General features: G+C 39.5%; 1 protein-coding gene across 5 annotated transcripts in view; it reads right to left on the bottom strand.

Annotated features, from left to right (window-relative positions):
* Window positions 1–27,168, bottom strand: part of LOC122886639 (nuclear receptor coactivator 2-like) — a 61,155-nt gene that overhangs the window by 29,441 nt on the left and 4,546 nt on the right. For 4 of the 5 annotated variants that reach the window (XR_006380403.1, XR_006380400.1, XR_006380402.1 and 1 more), the window contains exons 2-4: window positions 5,470–5,580; window positions 4,211–4,383; window positions 279–382 (exon numbers count right to left, since the gene is read on the bottom strand). Coding sequence is in view for 1 of the 5 variants with exons in the window: in XM_044219066.1 (XP_044075001.1) it covers window positions 279–382; window positions 4,211–4,383; window positions 5,470–5,561 (369 nt within the window). In the remaining 4 variants the exon portion in view is untranslated. Of the gene's footprint in view, window positions 1–278; window positions 383–4,210; window positions 4,384–5,469; window positions 5,581–17,484; window positions 17,728–27,168 lie in introns of those variants that run through there. The other variant, XR_006380401.1, reaches the window with a different exon arrangement.

Raw genomic sequence — 27,168 nt, 5'->3', positions numbered from 1 at the left:
AGAAAATGATGGTGTACTGCCCCATTTGGAAATATAAGATTATTTAATTCAAACTGTTCACTTCTTCCCCTGTGTTGTGTCAGTTGTGAAAATGTGACTACTTCGTAGGTCAATTAAAGGCCACTGATGGCAACAGAAATATTTGTTTGAATAGTCATTCTTGGTGTCATCATTACACCTTCAGCAGATGTTCTGTTTTGTGTCACTATCGCTTTGACCTTTAAACTCTTTTCTCAGACCATGATAACGTAGGCAGACTTAAGGTTGGCTGAACATACCTCCAGCATCATGGGCCCAAGGGCGTCTTTATCAATAACACCCTGTCCTGTGGAGGAGACGTCGGCCTTCTGCACTTCCTCTGCATCAGCCACTGGAGCTTTTTCTGTAAAAGACAACGCACAACGTGAAAAGAGGGGGTTAAAACACTTGAGATATCTCAGGTTTCAGAGTTAGCAAACTTTCATTGGGCATTTTTAAAATGAATTTCTTTGTATGACCATAAATAACATCAACTGACTAAAAAATAATTTCTGTAAGTCAAAAAAAGAAACACAAGAAAAAACTTCACAGTATATTTATGTGGGAATTTGGTGAATGCATGACTCACTGATGATGTGGTGAAATGGCACGTCAAAACGTATGAAGTAACTGACGTTGTATGTTTACCACACAGTGCGTTTGCTTTCTTAGAAAAAACATTTAGTCAGAATGCCGCTTTTTCTTGAGCTCTGCCTCTTAGCTGGTATTAACTTTTCCCAGAGTGTTGTTTTTGTGACGATGTCACACACACCCACTAATACGCTTTGTGTTTTTATGTACATTAGGACGTTTCACTGATTACATTCACTGGCTAGTCCTTTGCATACTCTAAGTTACACCTTCTGCTAAACTATAACCCAAGTCCTCCACCAATGTGATGATGCACTGTCAAGCCTGCAGGTTTCAGTGCCTGGAATGTCATAGAGAGCAGGTATCATTACACTAATGTGTGGTACATTACACACATTTATAGTCATATTGAAAGCCAGTCTCCACTCTCCTCCCTGGCTGTACCACTGGACTGTTAAGCCTCCCATGGCCCCATTAGGCCACATAGCTGACATTCCTGTTGTGGGACCAGAGCTGTACAGAGTCATCAGCCCTTAAACCCTGTCACTGTAAAGCCTGAAGTGGACGTCATGTAGGTTGGAGGGTATTAAAGTTGCAGTACGCATTTTATTAATTAATGACATTTATTTATTTTTAATATTTTTTAAATATATCTTTTTGGTTTTGGGGTGAACTGTCCCTTTAACAAATCAGGCTGAAAAAATGAGTGCAATAACTTTCAACTATTGATATTAGGTTGATGACAGTTTTCTGAATATTCCTCAATAAACATAATTGCATAATACAGTATTTGTATTTTACCAAGAATGAAGGAGTTCAAAAAGTTACACATGCAACATCATTGTGGACCCTCAATGTGGCAAAACTTGCAATAAATATAGTTTTCTTTCTGTGGCAGCTCCCAACCTCTGTATGTTCACAGCTGCAACAACTTCAAAACAAGTTAGGTGGAAAAAAGAACAGCTATTTCACACATCTCCTTGTTAATTACTTCAATTAGTCGATCACCAGAAAATTCCTTGAATAAAAAGTCAACAGAGTTTCCATTTAACCTTTGGTTATAGTCTTATTCCGCTTTCCTTTCAAAACTTGTGTAACTCCTTGTAATATGTTGTATGTGATACGCCTTATATTTGGCCGCATTCTCAAGTAAGCTTTACAGCTACACGCACACACACACACACACACACACCTACACACACAAACACATACAGTATATACACACCATTTATTTTTGGATGCTACTGTTTTTTCCCCCAACAAACAGTCTGAGCATAGGGACAACTGCTGTGTTGACAGAAATGGAAGCACACACATCCATCTATAATATGACCCTGCAATTAAATGGGACTTGTGGGCCAAACACACACCCTGCTACATGAAGTAATTTGAAACACACACAGACACTCGCACGCACGCACGCACACACACACACACACACACACACACGAAGGCACAATACTATTTGCTTTTTTCTACGTGTGTGTGTGTGTGTGTGTGTGTGTGTGTGTGTGTGTGTGTGTGAAAGAGAGCGAGAGTGTGTGTGTGTGTGTTCTCTGAGAACGTTTATATTTAATTTTCCACCAGGTGACCTTTTTGCTGCACAAAACAAAGCTACTGGTTCTTTTCATCTTCTATTTATTAAAATGTAGTGATTTTCATGTTTCTGCTGGTTTGATTTTATGGACTTATTCTATTCTAATGCTACTTTTGTAGAACTTTTGTTTGATATCACAAAATGTTGCGTCAAATGCACCTCACTTCTTAAGGCTTACTAAGGCTGCTGGACAACAGTGGGTTTCTGAAGACGACCAGACAGCTGTGTGACTTGTGTATTATCTATGTGTGTATGTGTGTGTGCATGTGTGCTTATTCAGCTGTTGTTTTCAGACACAAACAGGGCTAAAACACGTGGACACCGACCGGCTGACCGCTGGAACAAATAGAGGAGAGGGAGGATGAGAAAATGAGTGAAGGCGAGAGGGAAGAAAGAAGAGAAAGAGAGAAGAGGGAGAGGAGGAACAGAAGGAGAGGAGAGACGAGATAGAGAGAGGGGAAAGGGAAATAAAAGAAAGGAAAAGGCCGAGATTGTTGAGGAGGGATGAAAGATGGATAGGAAAAGAGGAGAGAAGAAAAAGACACGAGGAGAAGAGGAGAGGAAAGAAAAAGGAAAGGGAAGGACAGAGGTGCTTGAGGAAGAATTGAAGATGGACAGGAAAAGGGAAGGAGGAAAGAAAAGATTTAGAAAAGGGACATGGAGGAGAAGGAAAGGAAGAAGAAAAGAAAGGAAATAAAAGGACAAAGATGGTGGAGAGAAGAAAAAGACAGAGAGGAAGAGGGAGGGAAGGTGAAAAATAAAGGAAGGTGAAGGAAAGGAGAGAATAGAGAAGAATAGCAGGAGATATGGAGGTTGAGAGACCGAGCTGAGGGCAGATCAGCCTGCTTTCCTCTACAGACTTACATCATGTTGGTCAGTGTTACATAACAGCTCTGCCTCAGTCTGTCTCAACATCTTCACACACATTATCATTACAGAGTCTGTGTTAACACTCACGTACATTTCCTCTTTACATTTCAGTTTGTTGACATCCACTTTAGTTGCCAGATGGGTGGGGACTGATATACAAAGCCAGAGTTTAGACCAATCACTGGGAGGGATTCGATTTAGAATTTTGTGTACTTTTCCTGGGATCAACACTCCATTATGTGTTCAATGCATGTTAAAAAAGTTATATTTGGTCTTTTTTGGTTGGTCAGTGGCATTTTAAATTTGGCTTGTTTTAGTTCACACAGTAAAATTAGGCTGTGTTCACACATATATAACAAGTATAACCTGTGAGGAGCTCAAAAAAGTAACTCCCATATAATTAAATTTGTTGCTCAGTTGATGTGATTGCAGCATTTGGCTTGATAAAGACATACGATTATTATTAAGAGTCAACAACCACATTCTCCTCCAGTACTTTTTCCATGTTTGTGGTTGTGAGAACATGAATAGAGACTCTCTTTCATCATGAAATAGTTGTCGGAGAAAAAACACATTTGATGTTACTCGCTTCTTTCCTTAGAAGAATAACTGTTAAAAAAGATTTCTGGCTGACTGTTTTTAAAAAAAGCAGCCTTATTGTGTGTACCTGCAGCATCATTCCATATGTTTTCATGGAAAATATAACATGGGCAGGATAGGGAATACTAAAAAAGTAACATGGATGTTTACTGGTTAGAGATTCAATTTTTTTGCATTTTGGGGTTATTTTCTGTAGTTGGTTGAAATAATGTTCTCCCTCCTATCACACTGCACCAAAGCTCTCGTGGATTCTTGATGAAATAATTCAACTGAATTCATACAGTACATGACATATATGACTTTCTAAAGTATAAACTGCAAACTGTCGAACTCCAAAGACCAGTGGGTTTGATCATTCCTCACATTTTCAAGTCACAGCACATCACTCCTTATTGAGTCTCATGTTTTGTTGTATCATATATACATGTACAGTATATGGCACCAAAACTGTCGTAGAAGGAGGAGTAGCAGAGCAAAAAAAAAAAAGTCTAATTAACATCAGCAAGAGGACACGGTGTGAAAGTGGATCCTCACCCTGCTCCTTGATCTGTCTGATCTGCTTCACCGTCTCTTTGAGGATGGCACATTTGTCCGGCTTGACGTTGAGGTCGTCCATGTCGTTGATGTTGGCGAAGATCAGCTCGGCCAGCTCCTCTATGTACTTGTTCTCCTGCTCCCGGTTCCTCCTCTCAGTACTCCTCTTAGGACTGGAGGACAGGGAGGGAAACAAAGACATTGTCAAAATGTACACCAGAAATTAATGAAATGTACACAGAATGAAAAGAAAATGAGTAGTTCACCATCAAATATATGAATTTCAAATTTAGTGGTTAAATGAAGAATTTTCAAGCACTTTTCAAGTGCCGCAAAAAAAACACCCTAAAATCACTCTTTTTTTATGCCATGCACAAGCTGAATATTTGTTGTTTTACTCTTGTTTTCACTTGAGTTGGATGTGCTAGCATTAGCTAATTGTATGGCATTTTGACTACAAATGGGGACATCACACATGCTCTACTATTATGTTTGATGGACTTTCTTCCTTGAACGGTTTTGTGCAGTGTCTATTTTGCCTTTTGCGAAACACAGACATCCTCATGTTAACAGCAAGTCAACTTCCTAACAACCTCACTACAACCTGAGCTACAGCATCTACGTGCCCTCATTACAACCTCAGTGCAGTGCAACTCAGTACATCGTCACTACAACCTTCATACATCCTCGCAGACACTGAAAGCACAACGACTTCTTAGCCCTTATATAAACTGTCGTCTGTAAAAATGCTGCAGCAGCATTTTTCTTCATTGACCTGCAAGAGCATCGACTCATTTCACCAACCTCTCTCTCTCTCTCTCTCTCTCTCCCCCGCTTTTAAAATAAAGGTACATTTATTTTACCTGTTTACAAAATAGAGCCATAGAAGTCCTTGTCATTTATAATAAATATCTGTTGAAAATAAAAGAATATTTGACTTTAAACAGATTTATGTTTCTTTTTATACTCAAATAGTGGGACAAAAATCAAAAACAGGAATCAATAAGAACTGGAATCAATATGTGACACCCAACCCTATAAGGCTATAATGAGGATGTGGATAATTAATAATTGATTAAATACTGCACTGTACTGAAGTTCCTGGTGAGGTTATGTGGAATGCCCTGATGATATTCTAAGGTATTGATGTATTAGTATTGTATTAAAGCATTGTAGTTATTGCAAGGACGCATGTGTTGATGTTACAGTGAGGATTTAGTGGTGTACTGAGATTGTGGACTAAGGATAAAGGTCTTCACCTGGGCCCCAGGAGGTCTGACTGACAGTCCTTCCTCTTCAGAGATTCTCCCCCTCTGGGGGGCTCTGGGGTGTTTCCACCCCCACTACTCATCTTCAGCAAATATCAGCACCTAGACAGAGAAAGGACGAGAGAATGAAAGAGAGAACATTTTAGTCTGAACTAATCTAAATTAATTAGAACTTTAGTCAGAACTATTTAAAAAAAAATTAACAATATTCATAATGGTATATGATTTATGCTATTAGCAATTCTTCTGAAACATAAAATACATGGTTATGGATATTTTGCCATTGTTGAAACAGCAACAGTAGTAACTAGTAGACCAGTTTGAACAATGCAAATGCAGTCACTGGAGGTGCCTGTTATAATATTTAGACACTGTTACAGTACAGGGCCAAGGAACTGCCAAAGAACTCTCAGTCCTTTGCCAATTTAAACCTATCCAAATTGTTTGTTGTTAAACTTATGATGTATCTAAATCTTGCCATGCTATACCATTATGAGAATGCTTTTAATCTAGAGGCACTGGTTGCATGCAGCACAAGTGCAACAGAGCATTGTGGAAATTAAAAGCCTCACCACTGACACTGAAAAGTGCCCTTCTCTCTAGCTTCACAGCATTATTAACCACATTATTATACCAGACAAGAGTTAATGTGCTAAAGATGTATACAACCTGTTTAAATGGTGCATAATCAAACAGGGAGTGTGCTCATGACTCATGAAAACAATGTAGCATTGTACTGTAATGTTCCTGCAGGCAATATGTGGGAGGCCCAGTGGGAATACAGTAGGTGTCAATAATTACTTCAGTTAGAAATAGCTAATTCATGTAGGCATTCACACTGTTCTTACATGAACTTTTCTGGCAATTAAGTGGACGGCCTTTAATAGAAGTCATAATATTAAGAGCCAAACTATCTATATTTTCGTGATCCTAAATGTATTGTGGTAAGAATGAAAAGAAGAAAAGTATAAGTGGGTGGAACAAAAATTAAACACCCATTGGCAGGGAAAGTTACACCATATGGTCTCTTCATGCTGCTAGACCTTCTACCAAACACTGATGACAAAACTCATCTTGTTGGCCCAACACCAATCAGCACTGTGTTTGTCTTTGTGGGATTTTAAGAACCCACTTTCAGCAACAAGACTCATTCTTAGCTATTATTACAGAAAAAAAATTAAAAGCACTGAATGCACCATTCATGTTTTCTGTGTTTGTGATCGCAGCTTTGACACTAGTGCATTTTTAAGCGCTTATACACTTCTAATGGTTGTAAGGGTTGTTGGATTGTGAATTAAGATTTTGTTTTCTATTTCTGACAGTGTTTTACCTTTCTCTATCTTTCAGATGATTTTTATGACTGTTTTTGACTGGTGACGTTGCCATTATGTGGTAGAGCCTTTCTCTTACTGGATTCAAGAATTACAGATTATGTAAAGTGCTTCAACAAAAAAATGGGAGCAATTCCAATAATGTCAGTAGTCCAATAAGAAATCAACACTAGCAGCTATTTGCACTCTAATTAAGTCGACTGTCCTGATGTCAGTCAGATCAGTATCTGTGGCAGTCAGTTATGGCTAGTGTTTAAACATACTGTTGATTGCAGATGACTTGAACATGATTATTTTCTCAGCTAAGCAAGTTACTAAATGGAGGTTTAGGAAATAAAAAGAGCAAACTGACAGATTATCTTTTAACAAGATTGCACATTGAAACAGAATTAGGTGCTTTTCAATGTGACAAATCTTTATTTATGTACACAATCACACACACACGAATGAGGCAGAGTGTAGCAGTTACAAGCAGGGGAGAGGCAGTGTCTGTCAGGACGGTTGGCCTTTAAGGGCCTTCAATGGGCCAGCACATCACCTGACTGTTACATAACAGCCGGTCTGTGGGGCTGATACTGAGCAGATGAAGGCAGGAAAGAGGGATAAGGGAGAGAGAAAACAAGATGGGGGGAGAGGAAGGAGAGAGAAAATAAAGGAGATGAGAGATAAAGTGAGATGGAAAGGAAGAGGAAAATAATGGATAGAAGGGAAATGTAAAACAAGTATAAAATGAAGAACAGCAGAACAGAGGATAGGAAAAGAAAGAAACGGACGAACAATGGGTTTACTGGTGCATACGTACAGACATCAAGTCGGCAAGTGCAAATGTTGTTAAATAAGACAAGTGGGTGTGGGGGGTGACAGGAGGAAGAAAATGGGAAGAGGGGCATCTGCTCTGAATAATCAGACCCGAGGAGGGAGGAGAATATGGCCTAATTACACCATGAGAGCAGAGGAGAGGAGAGGCTCAAGGGATAGCAATGTCTGTCTGGTCCACCACCTTGGTTCAGAGTCAAATATCTCGACAACTATTGGATGGACTGCCATGAAAGAGGATACATTCTAACAACTTTAACAACTTTGGTGATAACTATTTCAGGGAAATATCGCAACTGGAGGGATTGGCACAAAATTCTGCAAAGACATTCATGATTCCTAGATGATGTATTGTAATGACTTTGAACCCCTGACTTTTCCTCTAGCACCACCAGCACGTTGAAAGAGATTTAAGACACTCATTTGGAGCAGACATTCATCCCCAGAGGATTCATTTTGATAACTTTGATCCCCTGACTTTATTTAGCACCATCATCAGGTCAGAATGTCAGAAGGTTTATGACCAAATACCTTTAAAACTAATGATATTCCCACCAGCCTCATCTGTACTTTGTGTTTAGTGCTAATTAGTCAATTTTAGCATGCTAGCACACTACGCTAAAAGGGTAACATGGTAAACGTTATACCTGCTAAACATCAACATACTAGCATTGTCAGTGTGAGCATGTTAGCATGCTAGGATTTAGCTCAAAGCACAGCTGTGCCCAAGTACAGCCTCACAGAGCTGCTAGCATGGCTGTAGGGGCGTAATGGCAGGTCATGGTTTGCGATTAAATGTGCAACAGGAATTTTAAAGTGAGCGAATGATTTGATTGAAATTAGATCGCTGCTCCATATGTGGAAGATAGCAGCTCTGCACAGCTTGAATTCAAGCTTGAAGTCAATTACAGTGGATTTAATAATTTGTCATGGTGGGAAAAGGTATCAAAATATACACAGAAACTCAATGCACTCCTAGAGCATAACGAACTTCTCCACGGTCCATCCCATCCATATGCTCACTATGTTCCACACACTCTGGCTAAAGATACTGCTTCCATCCTAACTTCACGACCCTGTTGAACTCGGGGGTGGGCTCATACCCTCTACCTGCTCTTCCATTGGTCCAGAAAAACTGGCTTTGTTCTGTTGCATGTTTTGTTTACTGAGGAAGTAACTGTTTAAGTGTCATGCCTGAGAGCTGGTCAATCAATTGTAAGATTAGTGAATAAAATGGAGGTGTGAGTTAGGAAAGAGTGGTTCTAACCAATGAAAGAGGACTACACTTGTCACTATAGGAATCGTTGCAACCAGCATGAATTCAAGCTGACCACAGCTGGTATTCTGCATGAAGTATTGTACTACAAACTTTTTGAGCCAACATTCAAGTTGAAGGTGTTTGAAACTCAAAAGACAGATGTGATAGTACTAGAGTGAGTATATTTTTATTTGAATATGTGGTAGACATTATTTTGGAAATACTCTGCCAACTTACACCCCTCAACTCAAATTGAAAATGTGTTTTGCTTTTAGGTGTTTATTTTCCCTACCTACCAAGTGAGACAAATTCAAAGAGGCTTTTTATGACATATTTTGTGGCATGTCTGTCAAAGAGGCTTAGCTTAGCTCAGCAGGTGTCTATGATATCGGTAGGGGTGTATAACTCCAACGCTGATAGACAGTCTGCTTCTGGGTTCAGGAAAAATGTATTCCAAGCTAACAGAAACTGTGATGTCAATATTTAAGTCATTTGGATCTATTGTTTCTGCCACAGTGGGCACACATAAACAGAAAGTGGATTATATGTTTAATAATATTCTCACTTCTTTATTAAACAGTGGAATTAGCATGCTAATAAATATGCAACATGTAAGTTAATTAGTTAAACCTGCCATTCATCATTGGAGAGATTTTAATAGATAGTTTTACCTTTAAGTGGAGTTGCTAGTTATCAAGTAGCAAAACTACGCTAGGCTAATCTCAATATTCAATATACCTTCAAGCTGCACATTAAAAAGGCATCAATGAGTTTGCATTAAGTAGGAAAGAAGAAACTCTCCCCAAAACTGAATTAAACAAAGTTTAGAAACATTGAGCACAATGCCAGACATTTTAAACCTCAAAGTGTTGTCATCCCTTTTGGTGGACAGCAGGTTATTATTGGTTATATGATGTAGGTGATGTTGACATCATGTTGACTAGAGATAACATCATCATCATCATCATCATCATCATCATCATCATCATCATCATCATCATGAGCCCAACTGGGTGACCTTAGAAGTTGATGAAAGCCTGGCTGAATGAATCAATTTCAGAAAGATGCACACACACACACACACACAATGCCACTGAACTCACAACCTGGATAATTTAAACATTTCCATCAATGTCTGAAGTAGATACACATGTGTCCACACTCACAAACACATACATACGGAGAGACACATATGGCTTGCTTATTCACGCACACACACACACACACACACACACACACACACACACACACACACACACACACACACAATGAATTAACACTAATGTAGCCTACGACAAAAGCCTGTGCCCAGTTCAGCCAGATACTAATGCAATCAGAGGAACCAAGAGCTTCACAAAGTGAAGCCATTTAAAAACAATTTGAGCTGGAGAGAAGAGACGAGGCCAGAGGTCAAACAAGCCATTAAGGAATTAAAGCTGAGGATCGATCTCAGCCTGCTTAAGTGGACTCTGTCTCCAATAGAAACCATTGCTCCTCAGTTTCTTTGTTTTGGCTTTCTGAATACCAACTAGTGACAGGGTGGGGCTTCACAGGTGTGTTTGTATTCTGTTTACTTGTTAGAGGTGCCACATGTAGCATTTTCATGTTAGAACTGCTTTATTTTGACACATTGAAAAATTATTTTAAGGAAGAGAAAAAGATGGTCTTGGAAACACAAGTGCTGATTATGAAAAAAACACTATGACCAATAATACCTCTGTAATAATACAGAATCTATCATGCAGACCATCTTCTCATTTGTTTACAGTAATCATATTAAGGTGTCATATTTAATTTGACAACGATAGACCGAAATTGAAAATAACTATTTCAAAAACATAAAGATTTAAATGACTCCTATCTTCAATGCCAACCTAAATTGTGCTTTACCCTCATGCCTGCAGTCAGTATATGGGACAATGGCTCCCATATGGGTTCAGGTGTGTTAACATTTATTTAACTACAAACTGCCTTTCTGGTCTGTTCAGCGTTCAAGGAATATCACTTGAAATCTACTTCCTGGTATGTTACAGGTGACAGGGAGCAGGTAGGTGTCAAATTCCAGCCAGATGGAGGTGAGCTGGGAAGAAAAAGATGGAAAGTGGTGCAACCTATTTAACAGCAATTATGATTGGCTGATAAAATAATAATAAAACAGCCCACAAAGTGCAGGAAAGGTTGTTAATAGGGAACAGAAAATTACAAGAAATACTGTACAATAGGGAACGTCTGGATAGCTGAATAAATGGTTGGGAGGATGTGACAATCACCATTTGTTTGAGAGACCTACCCTGACAAAATGATAGTTGTCATGGAAGTAAAGCACACTATGGGTTGTTATTAAAGTAATGAGTCATCCTCAGGCCTTAGCTTGCAGAATAATGGAGGTTTTGAGCATGTAACAAAAAATTACACTGACCACGCAGTCTTATATAATGACTGACAGCACAAAATTAAAGCTACGTGTTTTTGCAGGAATAGTTGAAAACTATTGTTATACTTAATGTAATAACAACTATGCAGTGTGGTTCCTATTTATTTATTATTCCAAGAATAGTCCATCATTTATTGTTTCCACTCCAGCTAGTCCTCAGGAAAAGAAACATATTGCCATGAATTATGAAGCTACTCCTTCACCCAACCAGGTCTGTGCATCCAGGGGTGTGGAACAAAATTCTGGACCCTGCACATAGGCATTCTCTATGGGCCCCTTCCCGCATCCACGGCTATTCATTCTAGTATCTTTGTGGGCAGGGGTTAAAGGGGGATTTGGCAGGTGGAGGAACCCTAAGATCTGGTGTAGCAGTGCAGCAGGTAACAATGACTCACCTCAACCTCACTGCCCACTTTAACCCCTGTTTGTGGGCACTCCTCACATGAGGGCCCTGCATACTCAGTCCCCTTTGTCCCCCCAGTCTAACGCCCCTGTGTGCATCTTTGAGACAGCCTTACATTTTATTGAGGAACCTTTTAAAATCAACGCTGATGTTGTTAACATAGCCATTCATTATTACAGATAGTACACTATGGTCACGGACGTCCAGCTGTTATACCCTTGGCTGTTGGGATACAACAGTCGTTCCAAGGCTAGGGTTCAGCCATTTATCATAGACCCTGCCAAGAGGCTGCAGCACTCGCAACACAAAATTTGTTAAATTATTTTTTTCTTGTGAATTACTGGAAAAGTGTTACCTCCTCAGGCCTGTAAAAAGTATTAAAAATAAAACAATCTGATAAGGAATAATGACCCGTTGCTTGAACTGGTCATTACCTGTAGATACATGCAACCTGTGAAGAGTGGTCACAAGTGGACACAGCTTCTTTTTAAAGGGGTCACAAGCCAGAACGTTTGGGAAACAATGGGAAAGCCATGAGACAATACATGGCTGCGAAGCTAGGCTGATACCCAGAGCTTTCTCTGTTTTCATATAGAAGAATGTTAAACTCCTTTAATGGAAAACAGTAGACCAAACCAATAAAACGAGGATCATGTGGAACACTTGGACGATGTAAACATGACAGCGGTTTGACAGCGGTGACTGAGAGGTGGGATCCTCCCCACGGTGATGTCTAAGCTTCTGGCTAAGCCAGCAAACCCTCCCATCACACACAAACATGAAGTGGATTCAATACCCTGCTGAGGCTGGATTAAGAACACTGGCTTCTTCCACACTGAAGGGCCTGCATCGCATGCATGGTGGGTGTGTTTGTTTGTGTGTGAGTACATCTCCGTGCGTCGGTGTGTACACGTAAACACGTCCAATCTCTTTATGTACATCTCTGCTGTTAGGTGCAGCTCTGAGCCGGTGGCTTTATGGTTGGCGGCTGACCGCCTGTTGCTAGGGACAACAAGCCTTTTGTTGATCTAGCCGGCTTTATATTTCTGGGTTGCATCAGAGACAACATCTATTCTACATCTACTATTTGTAACAACAAAAACTTAAAAAAGGACTTCATAGGTTTTAATTTTACAAAGAATACTGTCACAAAACAAATATATCGAAATACAACAGTGGAGGGAAACTTGTACTGCTGCTTCTGTTGACACCCTGATACTCATCACAGCTAAACACATTATTTAAATTAAATACTTAACCTTGAAAACATCTGATTGTTTTGGAATCAAGATTATATCTCTGTTAAGTGATTAGTTATAGCTAATCAAAGCTAATCTGTCTGCCAAATTTCATCAGAATTCATTGACTGTGCTGATAGAGAGACAGGTGACTAATAAGTGAGAACACAAACTGTTTGGTACAACTCTTCACTCCACATCATCACTAATTTATGACAAGCAAATTACACTTGTTGATGTTACCACGCAAAAGTGCAATATAAATCAATTCATAAATAATAAATACATTTGAAATGAAATAAAGTGGTGCATTCCTGTATAAAACGATGCCATAAAAACAGACAGACTGGAGGTTTGACTTAAATCCTCTTTTATCGAACTTTATCTCCAAAATCTTAATGAATGCTGTGACTGTCCTGTGACAACCTCCAATGTCCAAAATGTCAGCTTTTTAGAAGCCAAAAAATGCTGCATTCTTATGAGTTTGACCACACAATGGAAGTGTGAATTCATCCTGTGGATTCAAAGATGATTTTGTAAGCACCATATATGGTAGAACTCCTTCATCCCATAGAGTCGGTAAGCTCCAAAACGGTGTTCTCCCACTTGTGGCTTCAAACTCTGTAACCTTTCACCTGAAAGTGAGAAAGTTTCCATGCTGTGACCTAAATGTCCCTCATCTATCCTTTGCTTCCCAGTTCCAGCGTTGCAGTTGATTCTGGATGTATGTGTGTGTGCTCAGTCCTCTGAAAGTGGCATAAGGCCTGAACTGAAATGCTGTACTAAGTCTGAAAAAAATTGTTACAACCAAAAATAGATGATTTAAGATTAGCTATTTTGTTGCTGCTTATATAAAGCCCTGATTTGAAGCTTAATTGGAAGTCTGCCTTAATATGGCTAACATTAATACACTGGATATGGCAAAAGAGATGGGTTAACACTTTAGGTCCCTGATAATGTCCTACAGACGTCACTACACCATCAATCACGCAATGAACATCCGTCAGAAGACCAAATCATTTTATCCAGCAGCATCTTTCTGCTTCACCTGTTGTCTGTTATCAGGACTTCATTACTAAGATCCACTCACCAAAAACTGTGAATTTGTGTTTGCTAGAGTTGGCACCATATACTGCTTTTGGTTTTGAAGTTTTACAATAATTCGGGTATTAGCCAGTTAGTATTTTCCACAGCCAACTCAGTGAATATGATGCAATTTGTTTGATTATTAAAAACATTATTTGTTTGGGAATCTGAATTACTTCTAATTGAATATACTGTATTTTGACTTGCATTAGTTTAACTGTGCCTCAAAGATGTAAGTGCTTGATATGTTTAATATCTTCTCAATTCAACAACTCAAGATAAAAAAAAGAAAAGGAATCCTTTCTCTTGCAAAGTTGATCTGTCTCTGAAACTGTGCCCAAAGTATATAGTCTATACAGATACCCGATATTATAGCTGAACCCACAGACACAAATGCTTTGGTTGTTACTCCGTAAACACTAGAGAAATTTCAAATTTCACTTTCATGTTTGGAATGGGGAGTTTGCCAGGTGGTCAACCAATTTATGTCTAAAATCTAAAATTCTGTCATAAAGGGTAAAATGGCTGCATTTATATAGCACTCTTATCCAATGCATTTTAAAATTTTGCCTCTCATTAACCCACACACACTGCAGTGACCTACCAACCATGGCCAACCATCAGGAGCAATTTGGGGTTCAGTGTCTTGCCCAAGGACACTTGACATGTGGACAGGAGATCGAACCGCCAAACCTGTTTTCAGTGGACAAGCCGCTCTACCTCCTGAGCCACAGCCATCACAGTGGTCATCATGACAACAGAACAGTCGCCCTCTCTAGCCACCTGGCAGCCCGGCCCTTTTTTATTGAACTGTTGTCAAAGTTTCCAAAGACTCCTGACACTGGTGTGCTGGAATGGAAAGCAAATGCCTTTCTGTGTGCTGCGAAGTGAGTAGCTGTAAAATGCAAGCTGTACACACTGACCCACTTCAACCAATACCCTTTATACTGGCTAACCAGCCACCCCCACCCTTCTTTGTCCCAACAAATACAGACTAAGTGGTATTTGAACAACAGTACAAGTCAAAGATTTAACGATTTAGTGTCACATGAGCGGTGTTCAAATAATTTTTATTCTTACTCTCATCATCAATATTGTTAGCATTAGCTGGAGCCACAGGGAAACGAGGAACATGTTATCATCCCTAAATTCAGCAGAAATGATCCATATTATGTGGATCATGATTCTAATTAGAAATTTGTTTTCTACAGTTTAATACTAAATCAGCTACAAACCTATTTGTAGTATAATTCCCTTGGAAAATAAGAAGAGGACAAGAAGAGCACCACGTAGAGAACTCAAACTGTATCAACAGAAAATCCAAGAAAATTTGCATTTTGATTGAAAGCTGATCTTAGGCAAGTGCAGTGCAGAAACACCAGAGCAATGATCATAACATCAAAGATGGGGACGGAATCAAATGAGAGAAAGATTTTACGACTGCAAATAAACTGTATCGATGGCTTGTTTGCAGGCTGCTCAGCCAGCAGCTGCTCATTACTCTGCATGTGCAGCTTCATGTAATGTGAACGCCTGATCGATTATAGACCGGAATCAATAACACTGAACATGCCTGCCCAGATGCTAACTCAATTGTGAGTACACACACACACACACTTTTACATGTGCATACATTCAAAATTAAAAAACACACACCAAATGCAATTTCCCCTGTGTACCAATTTGCATATGCAAGACTAGCACTCACTCTCTCTCACACACAAACACAAAATGTATGAGCAGCGCTTTGTTTATTGTCAGTGACGCTTGCTCTCTCGTCATGCCCTGTGTAGCGGCTGAAGTGTTGTGCTACATACAACATTCAGCAGTGGCTGAATCTGGACACAAACTCTGTAGCCTGATTTCTCTTCTCGGCCTTAGTTTCATATGAAGCTTTTCAGATAAGTATGTAGCTCCCAAGGAATGAAAATTAAAGGCTTTTAACCTTATTTACAGTGGGGGTGTAACAATACAGTAAGCTTACTAATCAGGTCAACAGACACCACAGGAGTCATGGTTCGATACACTCCTGATACTTTTAACCAAATTTGACTGAAAACAAACTAAGACAGGTGATGATTCATTACGATATTGTGACATATTACAGATGTATCCAGAAAACTAAATTAACATTTAAATTTGAATTCGCTCTCAACACCAGAAGCCATGATAACACTACTGTGTGCAGCATTTGCAGCAATGCAGCTTATTTCTGATATGATGACTTGATAAATAAACTCATAGGACAAGTCAAACAGCTTAAAAAATATGCAACACAAAACGAAAGCAAAAACACTTCGAGATAATGCGGATAATGAGTTTCACATTGTTCTACTTGACCTGCAGGTCAAACTCCACCTTCAACTCACTGATTGACTTATCTGCTGTGGCAGCTAGTGTCAATGTGAAAATTAACTGACAGTCACAGCAGAGCGACTTCATGAAACTCTCCTGGTTTTGCAGTGTGCATATGAAGTATTTACTTATGGAAATGAAAAACAGTTATTATTAACACAGAACTAACGCCTTACTAACTGGGTACATTAAAAACCTTTCCATATTTTTTACATTTTTCTAAACTGTGAACTCGTCATCATGAAACTTCATTCACCAACTGCCTTCGTAAAGCTGTGAAAATGTTATCGGTTAACTTAAGTTTTCCCATGAATTATTCACTGTAAGTATAGTGAACCTGCCACTTTCTGAATGAGTGTTAACAACAGTTGTTATTGAAGCAGAGCAAACTGAGTCAACAGTTGGCTGGTTAGACCTCAGGTGACAGAGCAGCTACAGGCCTGCTGACTGTGCACTCTCTGTGTGTGTGCGTGGGAGTGAGACCAGTCATTCATAACCACCCCCCCACACACACACACACACACACACACACTGTGTGTGTCAAAACTACAATCATACATGACAGCTCAAAGTCCAAGTCTGAGTAAGACAGCTATGCATACTGTGAACATCAAACTCATCACAATTTGGTAATAAACATAATGATATGATAAGTACTACTACAACTTAAGATATTATATATAGTTTATAAAAATTTAGATATTTACTGTAATTGTAATAGTATAATATAACCAGAAAGAAGAAACAGGATCGTATTTGAAATAAAATAGATATTGTTTTCCTACAATTTATAATTAAAAATGTCATCTTGATCCAAACGTAAACAAAACAGCAGCTCAAATATCTCCAATCAAGTTAATAAATGTAAGTACTGCAATTAAAGGTTTGTTTATAACACACAAGTAAAACAGGGCTGTATCTTATATTGTCATCAGTTGAGAAATATTCATCTACAAGCCAAACTCACAAACACTTCAATTATGAATGTAAATATAACTCAAATTCAAACTGTCAAAACCTTACAGATTGGGCCTTTAAATCTGTTATTCAGAATAGAAAAGCGTTGGAGTCCGATAGTCACTTACCTCTGCTTTAGTTAAACCAGTCCATAACCAGTCCAGAGCCGGCCACCATCCCATGCCGGCCGGGTGGAAACACTGGTTTTCACAACATACACACTGTCAACACAGCAATTCACAACACGCACACACACACCCTCGTTTTGTATTTCCCCTCTTTTCTCTGTGAGATTACCTCTGTGTGTGTGTGTGTGTGTGTGTGTGTGTGCGCGTGTCATCTGCGCCTAATAACAGCTGACAAACTACATGCCACAAATCCTCTCTCTCTGTCCCCTCCCCCCATCACGTAGACACAGACACACACTCACGCACTCCTCCCTGTCTCCTCCCACAACACACCCCCAACACACACACACACACACACACTCCACCCTCCTATTAGTCAATGTGCAGGAAAAAACTCCCTCTCACAGCCTTTCTAGATGTTGAATGATTTACATGACCTGTTGTTCTTAAATTCTGGGCTCGCCTTACATTTTGTGGTTTTATTTCATGTCATTTTTACACATACTGATGATTACACTCTAACTTGTGTCGCAGGTATACATTAATACTGAAGCTATAAAAACAAGATTAATCTTTTGAAAATGTACAAATGTATTACTAGTTTCAGTACTTTTCAAGCACTTAAATTGCTTATTTGGTGAAATTTAAAAAGCTCAAATTTTCATCTGTCAAACAGTATGCGTAGTGTTGAGTACTGTTAGGACTTGGCGATACTGACAAAAGAAATACCTTGATATTGATAACAGATGGCAATTTGTGGCTGATTCTAGGATATAATAATAACATACATATATGACCAATAGTATGTGGACATCTGACCATTATACACATATGTGATTGTTTAAAATCTCATTCCAAAACCATTGGCATTAATCTGCTTTCAAAACAGCCTCCACTCTTCTGGGAGGCTTTCCACAAAATTTTGGAACCAGGCTGCAGGGATTTGCTCCAGTTCCTGATCCAGTTCATCCCAATGGTGTTGGATGGGGTTGAGGTCAGGGCTCAAGTTCCTCCACACCAAAGAGGGAAAACCATTTCTTTATGGGCCTGGCTTTGTGCACAGGGGGCATTGTCGTGTTGAAACAAGGGTCTTCCCCAAACTGTTGTCACATAGTTGGAAGCACTGTGTTGTCTAAAAGTATGTAGCATTAAGATTCACCTTCAGTGGAAATAGGGGTCCGAACCACGACAGACAGCCTCCGACCAAAGACAGGGGTGTCCACATACTTTTGGTGGCCATATTGCGTATTTATACTAACACCTTGTCTACACAGGCTGCATAGCGAAAGCAGCACATTACCATGTCAGCAGCAGCTGCTTGAATCTCTCGTCTCATCTCTCGTTCCGTTTAATTTTTCTGTTATATTTTGAAGAATAAGAAAAGAATACATTTACAAAACACTTTCACAGCAAACCATTGTTTTCCAAAGCTTCCGAAATGAAAGCAAATGCGGCAATGTGTCAGAAACAGTAAAGCCAAGGAGTGACAGAGAGAGAGATTAAGACTGTTACTGTACATTCAGCACTCACATAATAAGCCTCATCCCTCTTTTGATAATAAGTCCCACACTAAGTGAGATGGCAGAAAACATAAGTGAAAGTGAGAGAGAGAGAGAGAGAGAGAGAGAGAGAGAGAGAGAGAGAGAGAGAGAGAGAGAGAGAGAGAGAAGGGTCATTTTAAAAATGACGAAAGCTCTAACAGCTCTCAGTAGAGCACATAAATACACAAAATTTGTCAGGATAGCTGTCTCACTTAAAACACATGCACACAGACACACACCTCTCTTTCTCACACACCACACACACATCTTTCTCTTCTTTCACTTTCCATGTTGTCAGGGCGTCCCTGTTTGCTTTTTGAGCCTGCTGCAGTTAGAGGGAACTGGTTTTAACGCTCCACTGTATAAACTCTAGCAGGATTTCTCAACCTTTGATCCGACCGTGGTCACATTTGGGTTCTAAAGTCCTCATAACTCCTCCTCCTTTTCTTCTGATTATATTTTTAAGGACTATCACACTCATTTTAAGTACTAAAATTCACATAGGTTGATGAGCCCTGTGGTGCTGTGCAGTAAAACGTTGCATTTTGTATATGCTATCATGTAAGCTGAAATGTCAATCTGAATGTTGCATTTTATATTCTATATTCTTATGAACAGATTCTATAAAAATGAATGATAGATTTCAAACCCATTTAAATGTGAGTTGTTTTTTACCATGAATACATTTGAAACATCCTCATCATTAACTTACAAATAACCTGTGAACGTTTCCGCAAATTAAGTTTTAACATTAACCCATGTAGGGGGGTTACGACCCCAAGGTTGGGACACGCAGACCACCAACAATAAATCATTCTATATATCTAAGGCCTAAGAACTAAAATGGTAAACTTGGTTTTGGTTTTACGCTTATGAAACATTGGGGGACCTGTGAGAGACAGATTTGAAAAAGAATGGTCAAAAGCAATGCAGCAGAGGCTGATATCCATATCTCTAATATGTGTCAAGCTCTAAAAATGTTGTATCCTAAACTTCCCATGATGCATTTCAATAGAGGATTTCTGTCAGAAAATGTAAACGTAAAGATGACTTTCAAATTCCACGTCCCCAGTTTGTAAATGCAGGCTTTCTGATAAAAATGTTTACTCCACTAAAAAAATAGTGGACTTTCCCTTTTAATGCTGAATGGATTTATGCATTTACAGATGAAATGCTAAAGTGGATGAATTCAGTTTCCAGAATTGAGGCTGTTAAAAAGGCCATTATATTCATCAGAATAATGTGCGTCAGTATGGCTAATGAGAAGAGATTATTGTCTTTAGCACGATGTTACGCTGTATATATGTTACCTTTATTCATACTTGCTTACACTGATGTGTAAATGCGATGTGATGTGAGGTGTTTGTATATTTCGTTTGTATTGCGCTGCAGTTTACTTGTCTAAGTGCTCGTTTTCGAGAGATTCTAAGTTGTAAACAACTAAATGCGCATGTGCGCAGAACATGTCCAGACCAAGCACCGCTATATAGAACAGATTAAGCTGTTTTATTGTTTAACTTAACGTGCATTACATACCCAATTTGTTTTCTTGCAACTATTAATCCTTTTAATTTTGTATTTTGCTAAATATACATTGTGTATTTTTGTTTAACAGTCAATGTTAATATTATGTATATGTATTTTTACTCTGTATTTTCTGTTTTATAGAAAAACCACACACACATACTGAAAACACCCAACTAAGTAAACTTTTCAACTTTCTACTAATAACTGAGTTGTGGTGACAAATAAACGGGTTACTCCCATATTTCAACCATCTTTGCCTGTCTCTTACCGGACACCCTGTGGCAGGTTTCAAACATAACCAGCAATATACTTTAATGGGAATGTGCTACCAACAGCTAACTCATCTTTTCAGAGGCACACTTGAGTGAGACACATCACCACACCGCGGGAGTCAATCCGACACCAAATACAGGCAGGGGCCACACCCAGGATCAAATGTATGGAAGTGTGAGTCGTGGAAGTTGGGTTTTTACAGTGTAAAATATTAGCAGAATTTCACCTTAAACATCACCCACTGGTTATGCTGGAAGTCTCACTCTTGCCCACAATAACAAGAAAACCTGCTGCTTTTCCCAGACATTGACCCTGCCTGGGAGGACGATTCAGAGAGTTTTGAGGCCTTTTTCTCACTGTGAGGCTGACCTGGGCCAGTATGGTGCTTGTCCAGGATCATCGAGTTCCCACTGGCTTCGGTTCACGTTCACAAACATCCTATTTTACGAAACAATTTGTCTCACTTTACTTGAACAGCTGAGATGAAGCGGAAACCTTCTTGAATCTTTCTCACTATTGAATTGCACTTTTACCAAGCCTTTTGCAGTATGTTCTACTTTCATTTTCATGTTGCAGACAAACTGTCTACACTGAAAAGTCAGATCATCAGATCACATGTCCTGTTGTTGTGCCCTCGAGCAAAGACACTGAAAGAGTCTTCCTGCTCACTGCATGTCGGTCAATCTGTGTCGCCCCACCTTATCTTATGTAATCTGGTTAAAACAGGAAATATCACACGTCACATGTTCTCCTCAGTGAATTATATCCTCTCTCCCACCTCTTCTTCCCTCTTAATGTAATGAAAATGTTTTGTAAGAAAGGGTTCTATGACTTTTCCCCTGCTTATTGCCATTTCTGGTTTGTAATTAGCTTGAAGCTTGTTGCAATCGTTGTAAATTATTCAGAGCTTCACTTAAATGCCTTATCCTTAGCCCTTATCCAGAAATCTGTTAAGCGACATTTAAAATATCAAGGCCGGTCCTTCCCACTCAGTCCAATGAACTAGAAAATAGAAATGGGTACCACATTTAGTTTTAGGCTCTCTTGTCAATGATGTTCTTATTGAGTCATATGCAATATTTAACCAGATTCCATGTCATGTCGCAGGACCACACCAAAACGTCTTCCTTGAGCCAGAGCCTGACGGGTAACACACATCGGTGCCAGCCAACTTGTCACGATAAGCCACTGTCCTACTTCCCAGCATCAATGCATGTCAGCTCTTTTAATGAAGCAATTTTAACACATTTGCTTCCCAAGTCAGCACATCCTGGCTACTGTACCTTGTCTACTTCTACATATGACAGATGGGTGTTGCACTTAATTTAATGTGTGTGTTTTCAGGGTGGCCTGCTAGAACACATTTAAACAAAAAAAAAAAAAAAAAGGCAAACAAAAGTCTGCACCACGGGCTTGTGTTTTTACAGGCATCACAGGCAGTTTGTTAATGATACACTGATGTTTAAAACGCAACATGTTGCAGCTTTAAAGTTTAATAATCTGATTCATTTGTGCAATGAAGTGGTGAATCTTTACCACGCACTACAGAAGAGACTAACCTGCCAAATCTAAACAGTTGAAAAGCTGCCATCTTTAATGTAATAGGTAGCACTGTGTGTGTGTGTGTGTGTGTGTGTGTGTGTGTGTGTGTGTGTGTGTGTGTGTGTGCGTTGGGATGGGAAGGGTTACCGTAATTAAGAACCACCAAATGAAAAGTAGTAAAAGAAGAAGTGAGTTTTTTTGGTCAGCGGCCAAATCTGAAACATCTGCTTCCCCCTGCTGTGTGTGTTGTTACTAAGTGTATGTGCATATGTGTTGTTTCTGTGTCTGTGTGTCTGTGTGTGTGTGTGTGTGTGTGTGTGTGTACTTGTACATAGTGAGGACTGAAACACATTTTTTACCTACAGAGTGAGGACATGTTGGCCAGTCCTCACAACTTCAAAGGATTGTTTGAAGGTTAAGACTTGGTTTTAAGGGTTAGGTTAGAATTAGGTTATGGTGAGGGTTACGGTTAGGGTTAGGCATTTAGTTGTGATGGTTTATGGTAAGGGGTTAGGGAATGCATTATGTCAAAGTCCTCACAAAGATAGAAGTGCGTGTGTGTGTGTATGTGTGTGTGTGTGCATGGGTGAGACAGCCGCCCTCTCAGTCAGTTGGACACAGCGGAGTCAAACTACACAACACTTCAACATGCACCTGCCACCACTGAGAGATAAGCTGCATAAGTGTACATGTGTCTGTGTGTGTGTGTACGTACGTCAGAGTGTGTCAGTGTGCGCGTGTGTGTAGGAGGGATGGACAGCTGATCTCGACCCAACTGCTTTGCGAATTGCACAAGCACACATGCAAGTAGAAATGTTTTTCCTGCACACACAATGACAAAAAGACTGGATGTGATTCAGCTCAGTTTGTGCACTTGAAAGTTGTGAAGGGCAGTGACGTGTTATAGTTTTTTCAACAATTATTCCAGGAAAGAGAGGTTCTTTAGGATCTTTTTTTTTCTCAGGACTCAAACATTCTTAAGAGGACTAGTGCTGTCAGGCAGTGAGATGTGGTTAAAAGCTCTGGAAAAAGCTAGTTGGTGGAACTTTAAAGTTTAAATTATTTTGTCGAAAAAATGTGTGCGTGTGTGTAGTACTGTTGTTGATGCAGGAAGACATTGCTCACCAAAGAGCACTTCAGAGGACAACTCAGAATAGGCTTCTAGAGACAGTTCAAGCTAAAAAATGAGGGAGGGGGGGGGGGAAATCACACAACAAACTCCCTTGAGGTACAGTAATTAAGTCCAACTGAAAATTACAATTAGCCATCCCCTCCTGCAGTCACAAACAATGTCAGAGTGATGTTTAAATTCATTATCAATGAAAGGAATAAAAAAGGTCTTTGTAGATATATCACAAGAGTTCCTTTTCTCTCTAACCCTTTGAGTGGTCATGTCAGAGTCCATGTTTGATTGACAGCAGTCTGAGCGTATGGAAGTAGACAAACTTACACTGTAGTTTAAAAGCAGTGTCTTGTTAGCAGTGCTACTGACGGCTAAGGACCATGCCAGTGCCATAACTAGCCGATCTTGACATTTGCAATAACTTTTTATGCTGGTCATTGTGTTATACAGCTGACTAGCTAATTAGCTATCTAGCCTGCAAAACGACATTAGCAGTGCACTTTTGTTTGGTAGGCAGCTCGTTCAGAAAGCCGAGGCGCAGGACAAGACGTGTCTTTGTAGAAAAGGAGATGTTAGCTAGAAAGCTAATGTGGGTTGTTGTTCAAACTGAGTGCCTTTTGTCGTGCGGGGCAAGCCGCTCTCTGGCTATTAGTCCGTGCATCATGAGACCAAAATATATAAAATATAAATTGCTCTCTTTTTCCTCAAAGGAAAGCACAGAACATGTAATTAATAAAGCAAATATGCATGCAGAAAAAACATGCAATTTAATTTTAGTTGGACTTTTAAATAGCCTTATAACAAACAGATTGTATCCAAATCTGTTAAAAAAATATATATATAATACAAATATATATACACACAAGTAAATTTCTGGAGATTGTTTTGAAAAATAAATAAGAAGTCCTTAGTTATAGGACTTCCACCCCGCTTTGTTCTTAACAAGAGGGAGGAAAAACCCACACACAAATTCACAAATACACAGCCAAACTAATGGTTCATGTTTGAGACCTAATTTTGTTGTTAGTGATGGAGAGTTTCACTGTAAATGACATGCATATGAGGCATTGTGGTAGAGTAGACTTTGGTAAGCATACTCACACACACACACACACACACACTCACACACACACACACACACATACAGTCTCACACATACAGAGAGCCATAGAAAGTCAATGAGAGACACACAGAGAGACGGCCTACTTCCTGACTGTGATTAATTTGTGTTACTAAGCAGCTCAGTGGTAACGCAGAGATCCACAGCTACACTGAGCTCAGAGCTGGTTTACTGTACGACCACATAACAGAAGTTGACCACAGTCTCATAATTCTGGCCAGAATCAACACATCAGTGATTCTTGATTGTAGTGACAGGGATTTATCTCATTTTTCATGATAATGTTTCAATAGCTAAGTTTCAGTCCCAGTGCATTTACTGTACGTGCACATGCTTCAAATTTGTGAATATGAATGGAAGTCCATTATGCCATTCTGAGCTGTCATCATCTCAAGAAATGATTTCTGCCTTTGTTGTTTTTGCTACAGCTCATAACTCAAGCTGGAATTACTGTACGTACATGGGTGTCGTTCGGACACATTTGCATGTGTTTTTTCATGCTTGTACAGATTGGAGGTACAAGGTATGTGTTCACTAGGAAGAAGTGTCACTTTTAGCAACCTACTCAGGAAAACGTAGAAGAAATCATAGAAGAAATCAGGAAACGGAAATCAATTTCACTCTGGTGACAGTGTAAATAAAGCACTACATCCACGAAACAAACATAAAAAGAACTTTTATCAATGTAAATGGATGGGACAGTGACAAGATGGGGAAAGATATTAAGTGCCTTTAAGTGGAATTTCCCTATGCTCTGCTGGAATATCACTTGTGGCAGTACTATGCTGAAATGTACACTGAAACTCATAACACCCTTCCCTGCGTAGGTTCGCAAAGACGTTTACGTATATCTCCGCAGAAGCATAATTCCATCTTCAACAGTATAGTGTTCTGCCCATCTCAAGTTTATACTCAAGTCGTACTTAAGTCACAAATTAACAATATGAGTCATTCAAACATTAGTGTCCTTCAAAGATGAGTTTTCAATAGCTTTTATTTTTACAGCCGTCCATCAAACGCCTCACAGCCTGCCCCCTCCAGCCACAGACGTGTGATGCTGAATCAAAACACAACATGCTCGTTTCAATCTCAAAGCTACTTTGATTGCGTCTGTGGAAAAAGAGAAGTTGTCTGCAGACTGGTAGTTTACAAGCTTCTGAGGATTTCCTGATGCAACAAATGTAATAACTTACGATGAAACGACTACAGTTTGTCTGCAGAGTTTCAGGTGATTCTGACTACTATGTGAAAATGGGATCAGGCTGAGTATCAAAATTAAGCATTACCATGAATTTTGGCTGCAATAACCACAACAATACTTCTCCGACTGCCCAATCTTCTCGCTGTCATCTTAGCAACAATGTCCTGCTGCCAAAAAGCGGTGATGAACACCACAATTAGCTCTGGCCATGGCCTACGTTTGTTCTGCAAAAGCTTGTTATGCTATTAGCTTGTATTATCCGGCTGGAGGCCTGTGGACTCTCCCTCTCTCTCTAACTCAGCTCTGCTGTCACAGTGCTGGAGAATTACAGCCGCCGCCAACTCCAGCTAACTAAATTAGCACTTGTTATGCAACCTGTTAGACTTGGCTCCCAGGTCTGCTGCTTCAACCCTGCACCACTTTCATTACAGTTTGCACATAGGAAGGCCCTGCGGACTTCTGCAAAGCTGACTGTACATATGTTTTCCTTTTTTTTCCTTATTTAAGCCCTTTAATGTTTAAGTCTGATCAGAATCAGAATCAGAAATACTTTATTGATCCCCGAAGGGAAACTCTTTGTTACGGCAGCTCGCCAATATGCAACAGAAGTTTAATATAATGCTGCCTTTCAGAGATTTTGTCAAGGTCAGACTTACTACAACTAGTCCAGTGTTTACAGATCAACCTACAAGACTTCAGAGGTCAGTCAGCTCTGGTCCGCTTATTGTTTCCAGAATTAGCCTAAATCTAAAGCTTTTAGCTACTTTCCTGCACATATATCTTGTTGCAACGCTTGCTACATTTGGGCTGTTCGAGAAATTCCCTGCACATTTGATCAAAGTGTTTCTGATATATGTTTCTGATATATCTAAAGTGAGTGCATACACCTTTCAAGGTGTAGCTATGCCTCAGCTGCATCACCTTGCCTACTATATGAGCAGTGATATCAGTGCTGCTGCTGTTTTTGAAGTGTGAGAGCTCTTCTCCTCCTCTGACTGGCTTTGAAGAAACAAAAGACTTTTGGTAAGATGAAATAAAACCTCTGTGCTTTGTTCGGTGCCACTTGTGTACTTTAAATCATGGCTGGAGATCAACAAATAGCGTTGTCTGAAAGGCACAGAAGCCTCTAAGCAAATCATCAAAAACCATACAGACCACTGGAATATGTGGCAGCTGTTTTCAAAAATGTTGAGTGTAAGACTATTAAAATGTTCAAATTACAAAAATAAAACTGCTTTTAGAATATCTGTTGTGATATTAGTCAGCCTCAGGTTGAGCCTCTCATGTAATCAAGACTTTGAATTGATGATTGCATCTAAGTCACAGAAACAGACTAAAATAGATCACAAAATGGTAT

The sequence above is a fragment of the Siniperca chuatsi genome, linkage group LG13 (assembly GCF_020085105.1).
Source record: "Siniperca chuatsi isolate FFG_IHB_CAS linkage group LG13, ASM2008510v1, whole genome shotgun sequence".
Lineage (NCBI taxonomy): Eukaryota > Metazoa > Chordata > Actinopteri > Centrarchiformes > Sinipercidae > Siniperca > Siniperca chuatsi.
The sequence above is the reverse complement of the archived record's forward strand: the minus strand, read 5'-3'. Positions and strand labels throughout refer to the sequence as shown.